The following is an 18,978-nucleotide window of genomic DNA, read 5'->3' on the forward strand; positions in this document are numbered from 1 at the left end:
AATACGCGAATTTTGCAGGTCTCTACTCATAAGTTAGTGAACTGTTCGTGAGTGTCACTTGAAAATCATCAGTAGAGACCTGTAGAATTCGCGAATTCATTTCGCGATAGGATAGAGTTCAAATACTTTTGACATTTATTTTGCTTCAGTGATTGGGGCCACAGTTTATCTGAAGGACTCTGGGCCAATGAAAAATCTTTAACAGGAGAATAAGCGAATCACTATCATTCCAGTCAACAGGTGTTACGAGTCGGTAACCAATCAGCAGATGTAATTTGCACGAGTGCATATAGGATCATGGAGTCTATCCTTTGGGGATTTTAAATCGCGTTTTTTTCCGGTCTCTAGTCATCAGACATCCGAAAATGCACATTAAAGCATCATCTTATGAAAACCTCTCTGGAAGAGGAACACCGAACTGGCCGCTATTTTTCGAACCGAGGGGTTGGGTGGGGGAAGTATTCCATGCCACTCCCTTCAAAAAAATCAATAATTAAAAACAGGACTATATCAAAAATTTTATTCTTGTTATAGCTTCGTTATAGCCTATCCCACCCTGTCCCTTTCTTTCCAGAAGTTATTGGCTACCTTCATGTTCCATAAAAATGCATTGTTCGATCGTAGGATTGGGTTCGATTTCGTTATTATTTAAAACTATGATTGATAATATGGACTTCAGAAATCTTGGATAGCTCGGATTTTATTTCGAAAATTGTCAGTTAGCGCAGTGGTATTATTATTTTATAGGGTAACATTTTTTCCAGCTCTTTTTCAGTGTAAATTCTTTCACGTCACTTCATGATTTGCTTAACCACTAAATTGATTAATTGATATTACTAACAGTTAGATATTTTTCGAAGTCCTCAAGCAAATTTTTGCCGGGAATGACACTTTATGTCAGCGTGGAGGAGACGTAACCTCGGCTAATTTAAGCTCAATTAATCGAGAGACTACGATACCACACAATGAATATTTTTAATATTATGAACATTGACCAACTGGAAACTTTTTTCAAACCATAGATAAATATTTTATTTGTGAATAATTGTTAAATTAGCCAGTTTATCTAGGTATATGGCTAATTAAAAAATATATATCATAGACTTTTTTTGTACAGGCAGCTTACTATTATTTTATACCGCGAAAAAGAGAGAAAACATTCACAGTAATGAAATGGTTTGGACACAAAAAATCTATTATTTTAACAAACGAACAAAGATTAAAATTGTTAAACCTAGGCTACTTTTATGTTTTAAAAAAATTTCAAATTTGGAAAAAGTGGCTATATGGACACAAGAGAACGTGCCCACATAATGTTTTTTTTTTTTTTTTTTTTCATGTTTTGGAAGAATATGATGAAAAATGTAGTCAATTTTAGCACGGTTTCCAAAAGCGTTTAATTAAAAGCTGAAAATAAATCTATTAATTAATAAATACATGTCCCACTTCACGCCTCAAATCATGCATTTCTCAAAGTGCTCAAAAACATGTCCTTTTTTATTTTTTATTGCTTAGCTTTTTGCTGTCAGTGCTGGTCACTTTATTATAAGTTGGATGTGACCTTTTTCACCAACAATTTGCATTTCTCAACCGAGCGAGTACTATACAGGAATGTCCCAGTTTCAATGGTACATTATTACCAGAGACCTGCAAAATACGCGATTTCTATGGACTTCTGGATAGACTGCACATACCCCTGTACACTCGGGCAAATAACGAAAGTTCATTGGCTGCCGACTTGTAAGTCGTCTCAGCTGGTTTGTCTGTGATTCGATCCTTCTTTGGTTGAGGGTTTACAACTGGTTGAGATTCGTCAAGATGAACAGTATGCCAATAGCAAAATTATCTAAGAGGTATATGTGTTTGAATTCTAGCCTATCACCGAATGAATCCGCGAATTTTGCAGGTCTCTAATTATAACATTTAATTTAGACTACTATCAAAAAATCATACATCGAAATGAAGTTAAAATAACTTTTTTTTTTTACAAATGTTCAAATTGTTCACTTTTAATTCTAAAGTCCAATTCTTCCCACTCTTTGGTTAACACTTCCGGAGTAATGGAAGCAGTATAGCTTCTTCATTTCTGTGTCTCAACTCTGGCAAATCATTAGGTAGCGGCGGAACCTAGATACTATCTTTTTTTTACAAAGCCCCACCGGAAAAAAAATTGCGTGGCGTTATGTCAGGTAAACGTTGAGGCCAACGAAAAAGAGCTCTGTCGTCTCGCCCATCACGACCAATCCAACGGTCAATGACTTGGACGTTCAACCACTCTCGTATGAAGAAATTTCAATGGGAAGGGGCTCCATTTTGTTGGCAAATAAAGTTTACAGGTTCGTCCTCTACTGATCAGCAGTATTCGCCCATGCGCTTATCTGAAACTGCATAAGTTACTCTTTAATTGTGAACTTGAACCAACACACTACACCACTTACAGTTGATGATATTAAATTTTATAACTGGGACATTCCTTTATGGACTCTACTACAGCCTTACTGTAGCTTCATCCATGCCTTGCACATGTCGAGGAAACAGAAAAAACTGGTCATGGCAGGCGGGGAAAGATCCAAAGGGAAGGGGTCTTCAGGGGCTGAAGATAAAATTATGTTGGTGGGGGAAATGAAGAAAAAATCATCTCTCGTACTCTTGTTTTATTGGGAAGGATAAAAGTTGGACGAAAATATGTACGCTGTAAGAACATTTTTTTTGTACTTTTACAAAGATAGTCCTTTGAAACTCAGTTACCAATGATATCACTTGTAGAATTGCAAGGCAGAGCTTTGTACAGTTTGCAATTTTACAATGCTCTGCTTTGCAGTTTTACAAGAGATATTCTTGGCAACGGAGTTTCCAATTATTTTCCTTGTAAAAAGTGTGTGTGTATGTGTGTGTGTATATATTTATATCTTTAGTTGATGTGAATTATCACTGAGATACTGCAGAAAATATTAAAATAATATTTTATGATAATTTTAGACCTTTTACCTCTTATTGTTAGCTATATAAGAATATCAAATCAATAAATGACGTAACTGTACCTTATGAAAATAAGTGTGATTACAAATGAGTTACAGTACCTGAGTGGCGTGTGTTGTTAAATTTTTACGCACTTAAATAAGGACATGTACATTTTTTCTTGGCATCTTACAAAAAAATGTTAAATATACTTTTTCAGTTGAGTATTCTAGCTTGCTTTGATTCATAGATTAAATTACAATAACGTAACACCTAAAACTTTATTATGTTTGATTGGGTAGAACACTTTATTTTATTGCATTTTTTTTTGCAGTTTGTCATTAAATAAACTTCTGTGACACATGCCACATTGTGTGTTTGTAGTACCTACCTTGCAACTTTTCTTTGTGATTGTGCTCAGAATATAGCGCTGATGAATTGCATGTTGCTCAGCTGGATATTAAGATTGCTTAAAAAATTATTTACTACTTAAGTTATATAGTGCTTCAAGTTAGTTTGCTGTAACTCTACTTCTAGGTTCTTATTTAAGTTTGATTGTTGCTTCTGCTTTTAGTGTTAAAATATTTTGCCCATGCACTTCTGCCAATGTAACATTATCCTGCCCACAAGGCCAGCTGAGTTTGAATCTTAAACCAGTTTGTGCCTAAATGTAGGGCCGTCGAGAGAAACTAAGGGTCTAGGGGCAAATACTATTTTTAGGAACACTCCCCATAACCTAATATATAACTTTTCAAACTCCATAAACTTAAATAAAAATATTAAATACCGAGTGTATATTTCACTAAGACATAACTATAATATCATCTGTGCGTACCACTTAACTATAAGGTTTTCCAGTGAATTCTTTCATCAATAGGCCTGTAATTTACAGTCCATCAGAGTAAACTTACGCATTTAAAAAAAAGAAAATGTAAGCGGGTTTTTCAGTACTCACCAGAGATGTGCAACATCAAACCTCGGTAATAAGCAAATTTTCGTGTTCTCACATCGAAAATACACTTATAAATAATACAAAACTCAATAACCAAATTTAATGTAGAAATTAAAAAAAAAAACGCAGAACGCGACAAAAATACTTAAAAATTGTGTTTCCAGCTACATTTCTGGTCGCGAATTCATTCATGGCCGGAGAGAAGCTGCGTCCACTTTTGAATCATTCGATTCTCAGAAAGAAATTTTTAACTGTGCAATGAAAACGGCTCCTATAAAAGTGAAAGGAAAAAAAGAAACGAATTACAAAAAAAAAAAAAAAATACTTAACCCCGGCTTTGGATCTGACTTTAGACAATTTTTTCCCCCCATTTTCCGTCTTTGCGGACTTTGGCTAGCGTCATCCGCCAACAGATGGCAGCAACCGCAGTTGCTACACTGTTCCGTCGCATTAACGAAATTACGCCAACCAGATGCCCCCCCTCTCTTGACGGCCCTGCGTAAAAAGTGTGCGTGCAATCAGTGGCGTAGCCAGGATTTGTGTATGGGGGGGGGGGGGTGTCAAGAAGCATGCCTCCCCCCGTAATAAAGCGGGTTGGGGGGGGGGGGGGGTTGGATTTTAAGGTGTAAAATAAGTAGTGCTATTTTAGCAGTTTTCGGTACTTAAATTTAAATATTGTAATGGTAAAATTTTTTTATTAATTTTAATATGAAATTTGTTTCAGTGATGAATAAGCTAAGGGCGGGGGGGGGGGGTTTGAACCCCTAACCCCCCCCCCCCCTGGCTACGCCCCTGCGTGCAATCCTCAGAGTATATATATACCGTGTCCTGAGCACAGCGCAGCGCCGGGGCGTGTGTGTGTGCGTGTGTGTGTGACTCTCTGTTCCCCGCGGGCAGGCGACGAGGTGATCGAGTGGAACGGCCGCTCGCTGCAAGGCAAGAGCTTCCAGGAGGTGTACGACATCATCGCCGAGTCCAAGCAGGAGCCGCAGGTGGAGCTGATCGTGTCGCGGTCCCTGGCCGGCCGCAGACCGGCGCAGACTCCGTGGCGGCACAGCCACACGTCACCCACGCCTGTGCACAAAGGTAAACCCACCCCCGCCCCCCCCCCCCCCCGCCGTTCAAACCCCGCAGGCGATCTCCAGCCGACCTTCTTCCTTTCTCCCGGTCCAGTGGCGTAGCGAGCGGGTGGCAGGGGTGCCCCCTACCCCCCCCCCCCGCCGGCCAGGGGCGCCGGAACAGTGAAAAGGGGGGGAGTGCCGCCAGCCGCCACGACGGTTTAGTGTTATCGAACCCTCCCCCCTTCTCTTTTAATCGAGAGACTACGATTCGACATCATGAATATTTTTAATACTCGTATTATGAACATTGACCAATTGGAAACGTTTTTAAAACCATAGGCAAATATTTTATTTGTGAATAATTGCTAAATTAGCCATTTTATCTAGGTATATGGCCAATTAAAAAAATCTTTGGAATTTTTTTTTGTACAGGCCGCTTACAGTTATTTTATACCCCGAAAAAGAGAAAAAAAATTCACAGTAATGAAATGGTTTGGACACAAAAAACCTATTATTTTAACAAAAGAACAAAGTTTAAAATTTTTAAACCTAGGCTACTTTTATGTTTTAAAAAATTTTCAAAGTTGGAAATTGTGGCTATATGGACACAAGAGGGGGCGCTATTTTCAATTCTGGCCAGGGGCGCCAGTCACCTTATAGCTACGCCACTGTGTCCCGGGCCTTCTTCCCCCCCCCCCCCCCCCCCCGCTTCCCCACCCTCAAAAAACTCAAGCTTATTTAAAACAGAACGTAATGCAACCGAATACCAAGTCTATTCGTCTATTCTCTCATTCAAATTTAATACACGGTTGTCGCAGCTTTTAAACGGTTGTTATGACTTACTGTATAAAAACAAATAAAAACATGAGTTATATTTAATAATGTTGGCAGGCTTTCACGGCCAGTGTCCGAAGTAACTTGGCTTCTGGGTTGTAGCCGCGTCCTTGAAGAATAATTCACCGACGTTTCGGTCGACATTTGCAGTCGCCATCATCCAGGGAGCAGTTACCTACTGAGCCGTTACCTACAGTAGCTTCTTCATGAGTTATGTTTGGTTTAACCTAATATTTTTTAAGCGCACTGCGTTAGTTAGTATAAACTAAAATTTCACTTAATATGTATTTTTTTAAAACGATCAATTCATTACCGTACGTTAAAAAAGAAACTTATTTTTACCATTAGTTGCCATGCAAAAGTATCTGTCTGTCTTCATTGTCGTTCATTTCAGTCAAGCCAGTTACTCAAACAGTCGTAATGTTGCCGTTGTGGTGGGGATGCGACAGATGAACCTAACGAACGGTTTCCTCGATATCATCAACACCATAGAGCATGCTATTAGTCAAATTATGAACATGTCGCTTGCTGTCTGTCCGTGCCGTAGTTTAAAGTTTTATAATCCACAACGGTACAAGAGTTGAAATATTTTTTGAGTAATTGTCGAGCCTTCTCAGGTAGTTCAGAACTCATTTTACAAACATCTATTTTTTTTTTTTGCTTCGTATTAGACCATAACTCAACTGGCCTCAAAGCAAGCACGGAGTCCAAACTATCCAGCTTATTAAAAAGCTTAACATAATCCTAACCTTACATTTATTTTCAGTTTTTTTTCTTCAATATTAAACTTACCCAGCTTCAAGCGGAATCTGTTTGTTTTAGATATTTTTTTCTGTGTTTCAACAGTTCATTGTGATTGTAAGAAGATATAAATATTAATAAACCACAGCCGAATAATAATAAAAAAACACGGGTTTGCAGTGCAGTGACAGGATCGTGGAATACAACCTTGGTTTCCCCACTCCCTTGCCGTTGACCACAAAAACTGGGCTCAAGAACGGAAACGCTCTGATCATAAGTACCTTTTAAAGCAACAATGTGCCATTCGAACAATGTGGGTCTCGTTCACGGCAGTAACTCATGGCAACTACTGCCACTGCATTTCGGTTTTAAACTTTTGGACGTACTTATAAGTAAACTATATTCTTGGTCTTTAATGTTACTCAATATAAAGAAGTACCACAATACAAGCACATGTTTGTAATGAAAAAAATAATAATTTGATAATTTCTTCAGGATAAAAGTTAATAACTTAACTACTTATGATATTAAACATCAATAAACATAAATAACTTTAAACTTAATATAAATGTATTTAAATTTCTATTAAAGATGATTTGCAAAAAAATAAGTATGAGAAAATTTTGTTAAATTTAAATGACTGTAAACGAAACATTAACTAAGAGAAGCTAATTATTAATTTTTTTACCAACAGCCAAGAAAATATTTCTTGAACAGAAAATGTTCACAAACTCACTGACTTAAATGTTCTGTTATTGCTTAAAATTTTGAATGTAGGGCAATAAAATTTGCTCAAGACCTCGATAAGAATAACTGAAATCTGTATTTCAAGATGTACTATTTCAGCCTGTAGTTTGTAGCCTAGTGATCCTGCAGTACCTACATAGATTTACAGCCTGTATCAAATGTTTGCCGTCTCAGCTGTTGTGTTCCATGTAAGTTTGTACTGTACGCCACTGATGCTAAGCATTTGCGCATTTGCGTGTGTGTGTGTGTCTGTGTACTCTGTGTGCATGTAGATGGTTTGACATGTTGAGTCGCCCTACTTGCCTAGCATTTCCATGTCAAGTATGCCAAGCTCTTCAGTGGCTTCGTGTGCGTATGTATTTGTAAGTTTGTAGAATTTATTGCTTGTGCTCCTGTAAAGTCACTTGTAATTTTGCAGGCAGCTAGTGTCAAAATAAACATTCAATTGATAATAAATGTATTTTACAGTTTTTTTATTTTGTATTTCTGGTTGACAATGTTCCTCCCTCCTTCACCCCTTATTTACATGCAGTTGATCGCATTTATACCAAAAAAATGTAAGGGTTACCTCATTTTTTAGGATATTTTTGTCTGTCCATAACAAAATTGATTCATTTTGTTGCTCTTAAAAATCAACTAACCATATGTAAAAATAATATTTTTGGAATATTTGGCAGAGAATTGTCTGAAATGATCTCAGCTGCAGGTAAAGTCTTTTTTTCCCCTTCCTCAATTCAGTATTTGCAGTATATGTACTAATGTTTGTTCTTTCTTTCTGTAGTGCATTATAGTTGTCTTTTCTTATCGCGGTCGAGTATGATTTTAGGACCTGGATAATTATTTTATTCCTTTAGGAATAAGAGACCTAGCATGTTACACCTTGATGTACTTTCTCTTGAAATGTATGTAAAAAAAATTTTATTTGTGTGTTTGTGTGTGTTCAAAGGAGCAACAACTTTGAAAGTGTATTGCTTAGTAATCCTGTTAAATTTACGATCGGAAATCATAATTTGGACTGTTACAGATTCCTATCTTTAATAATGTATTGTGTGAAATATTTATCATACACGTTTATAATTTATTTTATGGGTGTAAGAATTTAAGTGATTAATCAAATGAAAATTAAATAAATTGTTTTCGGTATATTGAACATTATCACATAAATAACTACATAATTAGTACAAAATATGTTAAAGTTTTTTACTAAATGTGTGCATGTTTATAAGTTGGCAACTAGCTATATTTCTATTCATGCTGCTTTTCGCAGCCGTTTATGTATATGCCATTGTGTGTAATCTATTATTTGTATCTGCTTATTTGCTATAAATGCAGCTATGCTTTTCATAAAATTTAGATTTGTGTTATGTTTGTCCTGTGTAATGATTTCTGGGTAAATATTCATAGGATGGGTCTAAAACATTATGCACTGGAAAGAGAGAGAGAGAGTTTTCTGGTGTGTAAATTTAATGTAGGTTGTCAATGTGCAAAACTTCCTCACCATGGCAGTCTGCAAAGGTTATTGGAGTCACGTGACATAGCTGTGCGTTTTTTCCGCGTTGAGTCGCATTTAGAGGTAACAATAAATTAGGCCTGAAAAAATTTGCTGTTATATTTCCGAGAGAAGCTAAAATTCAAATAGTTTCACCTTTGAGGTGGCTTCTCCGATTAGCCCACGGTTCATGTGAATGAATTTCAGCCAATGAGACAAATCTAACCAATGAAGCAGTGGTTCTCAAACGTTTTGAAGTTGGGTTGCATTTAAAAATTCTACAAATGATTGTATTTTCACCATATATGAATTTCTGAGAAAGGTGTTATGGTATTTAAGTAAAATACAACCAAAAAAATGTAATGGAAATTTTATATCTGGACACTTAATTCTCTGGAATACCATAGGGAGCACCCAAAAATATTATAGGGCACATACGTTGAGAACCATTGCAACAAAGTATCGAATCACGATAAACCCCACTGTTATCACAATTCGAAAGAAGCTGGAAAAGATTAGATACGTCTTCAAAGGGAATTAAAACTTAGACTTGACAAAGAAGTATCTTAAAAAAACGGAGACACAGTTCGTCACTGGTGCGTTCGTACTGAGGAATGTTAACGCAAAAAGTGATCATCATTTCATTGAGTTCTACATCAATAGTCAACACCCCCTCCCCAAATTAATTACATATGGAGCGAAACATTGGCTGTGTGAATAAAAATTTTAAATCTCTGTCAGGTAATATTTACAGATAACAAAATAACCAACTATTATTGTTTGGTCGCCTTAATACATAGAGACCTGCAAAATTCGCGGATTCATTCGGTGATAGGCTAGAATTCCATCACATATACCTCTTAGATGATTTTGCCATTGGCTTACTGTTCATCTGGACGAATCTCAACCAGTTATAAACCCTCAACCAAAGAAGGATCGAATCACAGAGACAAACCAGCTGAGACGACTTACAAGTCGGCAGCCAATGAACTTGCGTTATTTGCCCGAGTGTACAGGGGTATGTGCAGTCTATCCTGAAGGCCATCGAAACCGCGAATTTTGCAGGTCTCTATTAATACAGTAGGTATGTATAGAGACCGGAAAAAATCGCGATTTGAATGACCTATAGGATGGACTCCATGAACCTCTATGCACTCAGGCGAATTGCATCTGCTCATTGGTTACTGACTCGCAGCACCTGTTAACTGGGATGCTCGTGATTCGATACTTCTTTTATTACTTTTTTTTTTCAATTGGCCCAGAGTCCTTCATATATACTGTGGCCCAATCACCGAAGCAGCAAAAATGCAAACCTTTTTGGATTCTAGCCTATCGTGAAATGAATGCGCGAATGTTTTCAGGTCTCTAAGTATGAACATTGAACAGCAGATGAGCGGGTGAGTGCGGAGATGTGTCAATGCCGCGAGTTCTCCCGGTCCTCGACGGTCGAAGGCGTACGGGCCTGCTGACGCGCCTCGCCTCGCTTGTTGCAGACGTATACGACGGCCGGCGGGACAAGCCCAGCGTGCTGGTGACGTCCCCCGGGTCCCCCGACCTCCGCGTGCCCTCCAGGTCGGGCCGGCCGCCCCGCCTCGGGGTCTCCCCCACCAACAGCAACGTCGGCGGCAGGATACAGGTCAGCGCCGTGCCGTTCCACCTGAGCCACCGCGACACTTCACCGTCGCGTCTGCGGGGACAAGGCAGCGGGCCGAAAATCACTTGCCTGAAATGCACTAGACCGAAGGGCACTAGACCAAAGGGCAGTAGACCAAAGGGCATTAGACAAAAAGACACTAGACCAAAGGGCATGAGACAAAAAGACACCAGACCAAAGGCCATTAGACCAAAAGGCACTAGACCAAAGGGCATTAGGCCAAAAGGCATTAGACCAAAGGGCACTAGACCAAAGGGTATTAGACAAAAAGGCATTAGACCAAAGGGCACTAGACCAAAGGGTATTAGACAAAAAGGCACTAAACCAAAATGCAATAGACCAAAAGGCATTAGACAAAAATACACTAAACAAAAAGACACTAGACTAAAGGGCACTAGACCAAAAGGAACTAGACCCAAATGGATTAGATCAAAACGCACTAGACCCAAAGACATTAGACTGAACAGGCACTAGACCATACAAGCACTTGACCTAAAGACACTAGATCGAAAATCATTTCTCCGAAATTTTGGTCAAATGACTTTCGGCCTAGTGTCTGCTACCCACGTCTGCTTCTTCCACAAGGCATGGAAACATTGCAAATGTTAACCAGTGCGATCGCATTTGAAAGTTACAAAATTGTAATTTAATTAAATAAATATATACTATGCTTCGAGAGCATAGCATGGGCAGAATTTACATATAAATTAAAAAAATAATGACAAAAGTAATAATAGAACACTAGATATTCTTGTGCTTGTAATAATTTTTATGTATATTAAACATAAACAAACATGGCTACCACAGTAGCCAATTACTCAACTTCTATTGGTCGTATGGAACAATGTATACGAAAGAGCATAGCTTTGCCAGATAATAGGTATGGGGTCCGTCTCTGTGTGCTATTGTCGAAACTTTTTACATTGGAATCCGTCTCCGTTTACGTGTCTTTATATAACGAGCTTTAGTTACTGATACCGGCTGTTATGTGCACATTTTTATGAGCGTACACCTTTGCAAAACATTTGAATCATTCCTTTCTCAAAAGGGCAAATCTATATTTGTAGGAAAAAAGTTGTATAGTCAGAACAACAATTTCAGAGATTGACACAGACACGACAGTGTCCGTGTGGGTATAGATTTGCCTTTTTCCCCCCTCCCTACCAGAAGCATTGCAGAACCCTTAATATAAAGTTTGCAGACTTTCTTGGTTTGGATTTTAATTTATGTTAACAGTAACGCTGGACTTTTAATGATCCGTCTCATCCATCCGTCAACCATCCGTCCGTCGATCACGTGTCATGCAACCAATCAGATGGCCCGAAAAATTCCATCCGTCCGTCAAAACCTTGACAAGCTTTAACTTTCGATGAACGGATGGATGCAGTTATAACCTCAACAATGTCTGAAAGGCATTGCCATTATTAAAAAAGTTTTTTAAAATTTTTTTGCTAAGATGCTTTTGTGTCTTTAACTTACCCGTGAATACGTTTTAAGTTTCATATTTGAAAAATAATTTGTCTGAGAAACAAAAGTAATTAATATTCACGGTAACTTAAAAATATATTTTATTAAAGATTTTAGAGTTTATTAATAATTTATAAATGCTTAGCACACGTGATCATCAGACGGGTAAACATTTACAAGGTAAATTTTTCTGAATGGTTTAGGACTTAACAGTTAATTAACAGCAACGAAGTATAAAAATATAATAAAATAAGTGATCGTGAATCGCTCGGCTTGACGGACGGACATATGATGGACGGACGCGATGGATTATTTATTGTGAGTTGAGCTAAGACCAAAAAACAGTATTCCCAGACTTTTTCCTCTTTTGTATAATTTTTTTGTTGACGAAATCATATATATATATATACACACACACACACACACACAGAGAGAGAAAACAACCAATATAAACTGTTGCGCTGCTTCCTAAGACTGCCATAGTCTCAAATGAGTAAAAAAAAAAAAATTCTTTTAAAGTTATACGATGTTGAAAATTTTTAAATATAGTCGTCAAAATAAATAAAATTACACTTGTTTCATTATTTTACAAAATTCATCTCCTAAGGTGGTGTTTCAGTAGTGTAAAGATCAAAATTCCTGTTTTTGTTCGAAGTCCCCATGGCAACGATTGTTCTCTGTTAAAATTTTGCGGGGACGTTAAAGATGAAAATGTCCGAGTTTATGTCCTACAGTCTTAAAACTTAGCAGTGATGTTCCTTATACAGGATGATTATAAAGTAACTATACATTTATGTGATAATTATAATGTATTGTTTAAATTATCTTATACATCAATCCTAAATTGTACCAGGACATATCTTTAGTACATTTCAATGTGTCCCCATCGTACATCTCGGCAGAGTTCCCACCGTGGCCTGGAGAACATGGTGCAACATAGCTGGTGTAATGTCTTCAATATGCTGCTGTAATCCATTGATTTAGCTGTTAAATTTTGTGTATCTTCACCTGATACACCTTGGATTTGATAAACCCCCGTGCAAAAACATCTAGTGGGGTCAAATCTGATGATCGCGGTGCCTACATTCGTGGTGAACCCCAACCGATCCATCTGCCAGGGAAAGCTTTATCGAGGTCGTCCCGAACAATCAGGGCAAAATGGGGCTGTGCTCCATCCTGTTGGAACACAACGGCATCCATAATCCCATCACTTGTCAATTGTGGCTCCAAGAATTTCCCTCCAGCATGTCAAGGTACACGTTACCAGTGATTGTCCCCTCGGCAAACATGAAGGGTCCATAGACCTTTGACCTAGTGAATCCCATCAGCACATTATCTTTGGGTGTGTCTCGTTGCCACTCCTGCAGCGTGTTAGGCTGCTCACTAGGCCAGATCCCAAAATTGTGTCTTTTCACGTGCCCGCACTTGTGGAATGTAGCTGAAGAGGACATGATGCAGAAGATTATCATTTCCGACAGCCCCTAGAAGGTCATGACACATTGCTTCCCTGGCTGCATGGTCCTCTGCTTCAAGCTCATGCACAACCTGATGTGACACACAGGTTTTTTGCAATTTGTAGCGTAGAGTTTCCCAGGCGGTGCTTTGTGGAACCCATAGTAGCTCCAGAGACAGTCTCCTGGTAGATGCGGAGGGGCTGCGTGTAATGGCGTCTTCTACACGTTGCACAGCGTCTGTGCAACACGGGTGGCCTTCCTGGAGGTTGTTCATCTGCAACACTAACGGTTCGCTTAAATTTATCTTGATACCAAGGGTTTTGATAGCTAATCTGGTGGGGCCCAGCTTCCGAAACCTGCGGGTGAAATCTGCCTGCACCTGTCCGTACGTCAATCCATGCATACGAGCACACACACAACAGCGGTTCTTTCTTATGTTGTTAGCATTGTTTCCGAGTTACCTCCAACAACAAAAAATATATTCATACATGATATAGGTTTCATTAATAAATACAAATTATGGAATAAAATGTGTTTTTCACAAAACAATGTATAGTTACTTTATAATCACCCTATAATAGACTGACCTCGGTTGAGAACCAGGTTTTATCCGAAAATCATCTCCTAAGGGTGGTCATTGCATGAACGCCTATCTGCAGGACTAGTTTACGTGATATGCAGAGCCACCGGGTGGTTGGATACAAGATTTATGTTGGTGACAACTGCGACTAGCGGATTATTATTTAATTAACGAAGCAGTCGGACCCCTGAGGTAAGCCCCGAAAATAAAATAAAAAATTAAAGAAGTCGGGATGACGAAAACCAGTTGTGACCTGAAGATGAAATCCTCGGAGTGGCGATGCGAAGAGACTAGGGAGAGCGAGGCCGCTGGACAGCGCGTCTGACGCCAAATTGAAAAGACAGGCCATTCAAAGGGGGGATTAGGCCATCTTGCAATTTACAATATTTTGATGCCACTTGCAAAAGTGTTCCGCTTTAAATTTTTTGGTTGTCATGGCATAGGGCTTAGCTTTGGTTACTTGTTGAAATTAACTCATATGAAATGGTGTGATTATCATGACAGCTGTAGTCGTCCCCGTGAAATAATAATTATTTATTTCCTTGCGGTGCTTACAGAATAGAGCCTGTTAGTAAATACGTGTTGGTATCATGATATGGAAGATCTGGGTAATTAAGATAAATAGTTCAAAATTAGAATTATAACTTAAAGATGGCAAAATCCAAGATGGTGGGGCTTAATACCCTTAATTGCACTCCTTAAATTATGAAATTGTTATTCCAGCCTCAAAGACTTGTAGTAAATTTAGGAATTAAGATTACAGCACAAAAAAATTTAAAACTGAGATGGTCTCCGGAAAGTTTGGGTCCGTTCCTGTAAAGCTTTAACTGAAATAAAATAAACTAGTAAAATGCTTGCGGGATCCTGAAATAACAAATACACTTGAGGATGAAAAATAGAAGGTTTACAATATGACTTCTTATCCAATAAGTAGAGACAATATTATAATGTTACGAACATGAGCAAGGCTGCGACACGTGCAGGTGCACAGCTGGCTGACATCATGTGGCCGCGCAACATGAGACGTTCCGCGCGCACCTGGGTCGCCGCTTCCCCTCCCTCCAGCCCTCAGCTCCCCGCGCGGCGCTGTTAGCTTGACATCCGAAACCTGACAGCTGCGGAGTTACGCGAGCCACCAACACATGTTTCGAGAGATTTCTGCCGTCGGGTTGGCGCGGAATGACGCGACTGGCCCCAGCCGCACTCGTGAATTCTAGAAGGACGCCTGGGCTGATATATAAGCCGAGGACGCCGGCCTCAGAGTCAGTCAGTGAGAGTTCAGTCGGGAGTTCTCCCGTGGCGGAGTTTCCGAGGCGACAGTGCCGCGGGTGCGGCAGAGTGGCGAAGTCCTTGGACGAAGGTTCCAGGGCAGGGAGTGAGTGAGTGGAGTCGGGAGTTTTCCCGCGGCGGATTTTCCTGGTGATAGAGCGGCGAAGTCCCTGGACGAAGGTTCCAGGGCAGAGAGTTCAGTTCCGGGCGATAGTGTCGTGGGCGCGGTGGAGTCCCAAGCAAAGTTCCGAGCGAGGCGTCGAGCGGATCCTCTGCGAAGGCAAGTGCGTCGGCGGCGGCGGAGTGCGGTGACGGAGTCCCGCGGTGGAGATCCACGAGGGGTGCTGCGGCGAGAGTTGTGCCAGAGGTGCGGCCCAGCGAGGTGTGTGGATTGTAAGAAACGAGTGACTGGGGAAGCAACAATTTTTTTAAGTGTAATTAATTATTAGGCATTTTTTTAGAAGACTTCTTGCTAGTGATGTAAATATTGGAAATCAATAAAACTGTGTGTGATAAAAATCGATAAAAGGGCTATCTATCCTTTATGAACCCGATCGCAACAATATGGTGAATTGCGATAAAACAGAAATATCTGGTCTCTCATGTTCGTAACAATATTTGTAACATTAGTAAGTATGGATAGTGGTCACGGACCTGCACAGCAGGCGGCAAACGACACAGTTAAGAACCAGGCAGAATGTGTCATTTTGGCCATTCCGCCACTAAAAGGGCCATCACTGAATGTCGTTGCAGTACTGACATGAATACTGGAACGATTTTACAGATTAAATATATGATTCGAGAAACGGGAGAAGTCAATAATATGCTCAGCAAACAATTACAATCTTGCGAGCATGCGCGGGAAAATTATTCTAAAGTGGTTCTCGTGACAGTTGAATGCTCTACAGATTACGAAGAGTTTAATGATACGACGAGCGAGGACATTTATGTTGTCTTGATGATCACGCCGTGATTTCTCAGGAGGAGGGATGGTAGCTTCTCGAGGAAATGTGCAAGAAGGGTTGGATGAGTCCGCAAATAGCCTCAAAACTGTAAAGGACGCAGAACTAAAGCAAGTAGAGGAATTAGTTTAAATTTGGGGATAGGTGTATATAACGAAAAGGAAGGTTGAAAAAGTAATGCGAAGGCGGTGAACTCACTGAAATTGAAGTTCGTTGAGACAATAAACAAGGGAGGAATTAAATTTGTTCGCTGCACTCCCTTGAGCCGGCCGATTTTGAATGACAAACACAAGATCATGGCTTCTCTAGCGCGAGTGTCGATCCGTGGCCAGCGAGGAACAAGTATTCGGACAGCGGAAAATAACACCATGGAGGACCGTAGGAAGACCCAAGGAAACCACACGTATGTAGCCTACATTCCCGAGAACCGGAAAAAAGACTCTTTGGATATTTGGACATTTCGAAAGCTGTTGTTGCAAGGAGTTCACATTTTGGTAAAGGCCCTGTCACGCGGTCAAATTTTTTTTTTTCAAAAACCTTCCAATATGCTGTGTCAAATAAAGTTTGATGGTTATGACATCACCAAAAATGTCACTAGTGCAGCCGTGTTTGTTTGACAAGTTGGATGACTTGAGTTCCCATCAAATATTTGGCATATTGGACAGGTTGTAAAATATGTTGGATGCTGAATGTTATCATCCAATCAAAATTGTGCCTATCGAAAATGTAAATGATATCTGTTTCCGTCACAACGAATCTTCGAAATGGCAAAAAGCATATAGGCGATTAAAGAGGTTGTTAAAGTGTAATGATATGTTAGTAATATGAATGTCATCTGCGAAATAAATTTATGTGTACAAAGGAATTTTTTTCTACAACTTAAAGAAAAATAAATGAATTTTTTTTTAATACGCAAAGAATATTATTTTTTGTTATATTTAGATTGTTAAAGAACTTTATAAATGCATAAACAGCATAGCAAGTTTAAAAATTCCTTCCAGCAAGTTATGCGTTATTTAATTTCAAAATGAGATTAAATTTGGAAAGTTTGAGATAGCTCCGACCAAAACTTAACTTTGATAGTGTAAAATGATTCAAAACATATTTTAGCTATTTTTCGAAATTTAATTTTATGGAGAAAATTGAAAGCCATTTTCCCTCCATTACTATCCCTTCAGCTCTATTGTTGAATATAGTTCTTTTTTAAAAATTTGTCAAATCATTATAGAGTATTAAAAATTCCAGGAAAATTTATAGTCGATTTTATGAGTAAAACAGGTTTCTGACAAGCATGGAAGAAACAGGAAAGGAAAATTTCAGTATAGTAGCAGGTGGCTTGGTTCAAATGAAAGGGAATATGAAACAAATTGTAAAAATTGCCTATGTAAGTATATGAAGAAAAGACGCAATGCTACAAAATTTAATAAGTTTATTTTTTTAAAGAATATTGTTTTGTAATTGGTGTGAATGCAGTATGGTTTACAGTATATTTTATTATTTGGAATAGGGTATTAAGAAACATTTAAGGAAAATTGAATTTGTTTTAAGTAAATATGAGATGGTCATAAACAAGTATATATATATCATTTGTCAAAGTTTAAATATTAGACTGAAAATGTAAATTTTTTACAAAAATATGTCGTAAGATAGTGTAAATTCTTGCAGTCAAAAATATATTCATTATCGATGTGTAGTAATTGTGGTATACATCCAACAGAATGATTGAAAATAAATAATAAAAATAAATTAATATTATGTGTGAACAGCTGTAGGAGAAAAACATGTAGTAAAATGAAAGATTAACAAAATTGTAATAAAAAAATTATAAGGAAGTATGAATTGCCAATCTCATGACATGCTGTCATGCAATTAACAATGCAAGAGTTTATGTAAGGCGCCAAAACCGTGTGTAGTATAAAATCTTGTATTTTTATATTAACTTTAATATTTTACTGATACAATTGTTAAATTCCAAATTTTAATGTGTCTGATTTAATTCAATATGTAAATTAAACAAATAAATAAAATAGTGATCTCAGCAATGTGGATGCTCTGCAGTTCCCAGGGTGAAGAGGAAGTTATGAGGGTTGTGATTGGCCATTAGTCGGTGAGATGGGGAAGGGGGAGGGAGTTAGGTGTTGAAATCCTGCCCCTTTACCCACCATCCACCTTGAGGGCATAAAAGTAAATACACACACACACACACATATATATATATATATATATATATATATATATATATATATATATAGTACATAAATGTCATATCAACAAGAAAGGTACAAATTTAATTAATTTATTATTTCAGTATGTTTAGGTAACTTTGTGAAGAAAACCCATTGGCAGAAGATACTGTACAGCCTTTGTTTAATTTTCCTGTTAAAAATTTAAAAAAATACTGTCACCCCCCCCCCCCCCCTCCCCCACTTTCCCCACTCACACCACTTTTCAAAATAAAACTCTAGGATTCTGCCTTTATGCAAAATGTGGCAATTTTAGGGGCATGTTCTTGGTTGTAGTTGGGAGCAGAATATTTACCTACAATGGTTTTATTTTCTTTATGAATTATATTCGTAATGATTTTAAACAATCTATAACATTGGCTGCCGCTTATGAAATGTTGCATTATTTCATGGCGATAACAAAGTATTTGATTCCACCTTACCAATAAGTAAAATTTTATCTGTTTTTAATCGAAAGCACTCTCCAACTCACAAGCAGATGGAAGAAATACATCTTCGCGGGACCATAATTGGGTGTTTGGGCGATACAGGTTCGATTCCCATTGCCACTTGTAGATTTTTCGCAAG

At 38.5% G+C, this 18,978-nt stretch overlaps 1 protein-coding gene across 6 annotated transcripts in view; it reads left to right on the top strand.

Annotated features, from left to right (window-relative positions):
* LOC134531984 (regulating synaptic membrane exocytosis protein 2) overlaps positions 1-18,978 on the top strand; it is a 312,665-nt gene that overhangs the window by 189,513 nt on the left and 104,174 nt on the right. For all 6 annotated transcript variants that reach the window (XR_010075102.1, XR_010075103.1, XR_010075105.1 and 3 more), the window contains 2 exons: positions 4,808-4,996; positions 10,276-10,418. Coding sequence is in view for 1 of the 6 variants with exons in the window: in XM_063368090.1 (XP_063224160.1) it covers positions 4,808-4,996; positions 10,276-10,418 (332 nt within the window). In the remaining 5 variants the exon portion in view is untranslated. The remainder of the gene's footprint in view (positions 1-4,807; positions 4,997-10,275; positions 10,419-18,978) is intronic.

The sequence above is a fragment of the Bacillus rossius genome, chromosome 5 (assembly GCF_032445375.1).
Source record: "Bacillus rossius redtenbacheri isolate Brsri chromosome 5, Brsri_v3, whole genome shotgun sequence".
Lineage (NCBI taxonomy): Eukaryota > Metazoa > Arthropoda > Insecta > Phasmatodea > Bacillidae > Bacillus > Bacillus rossius.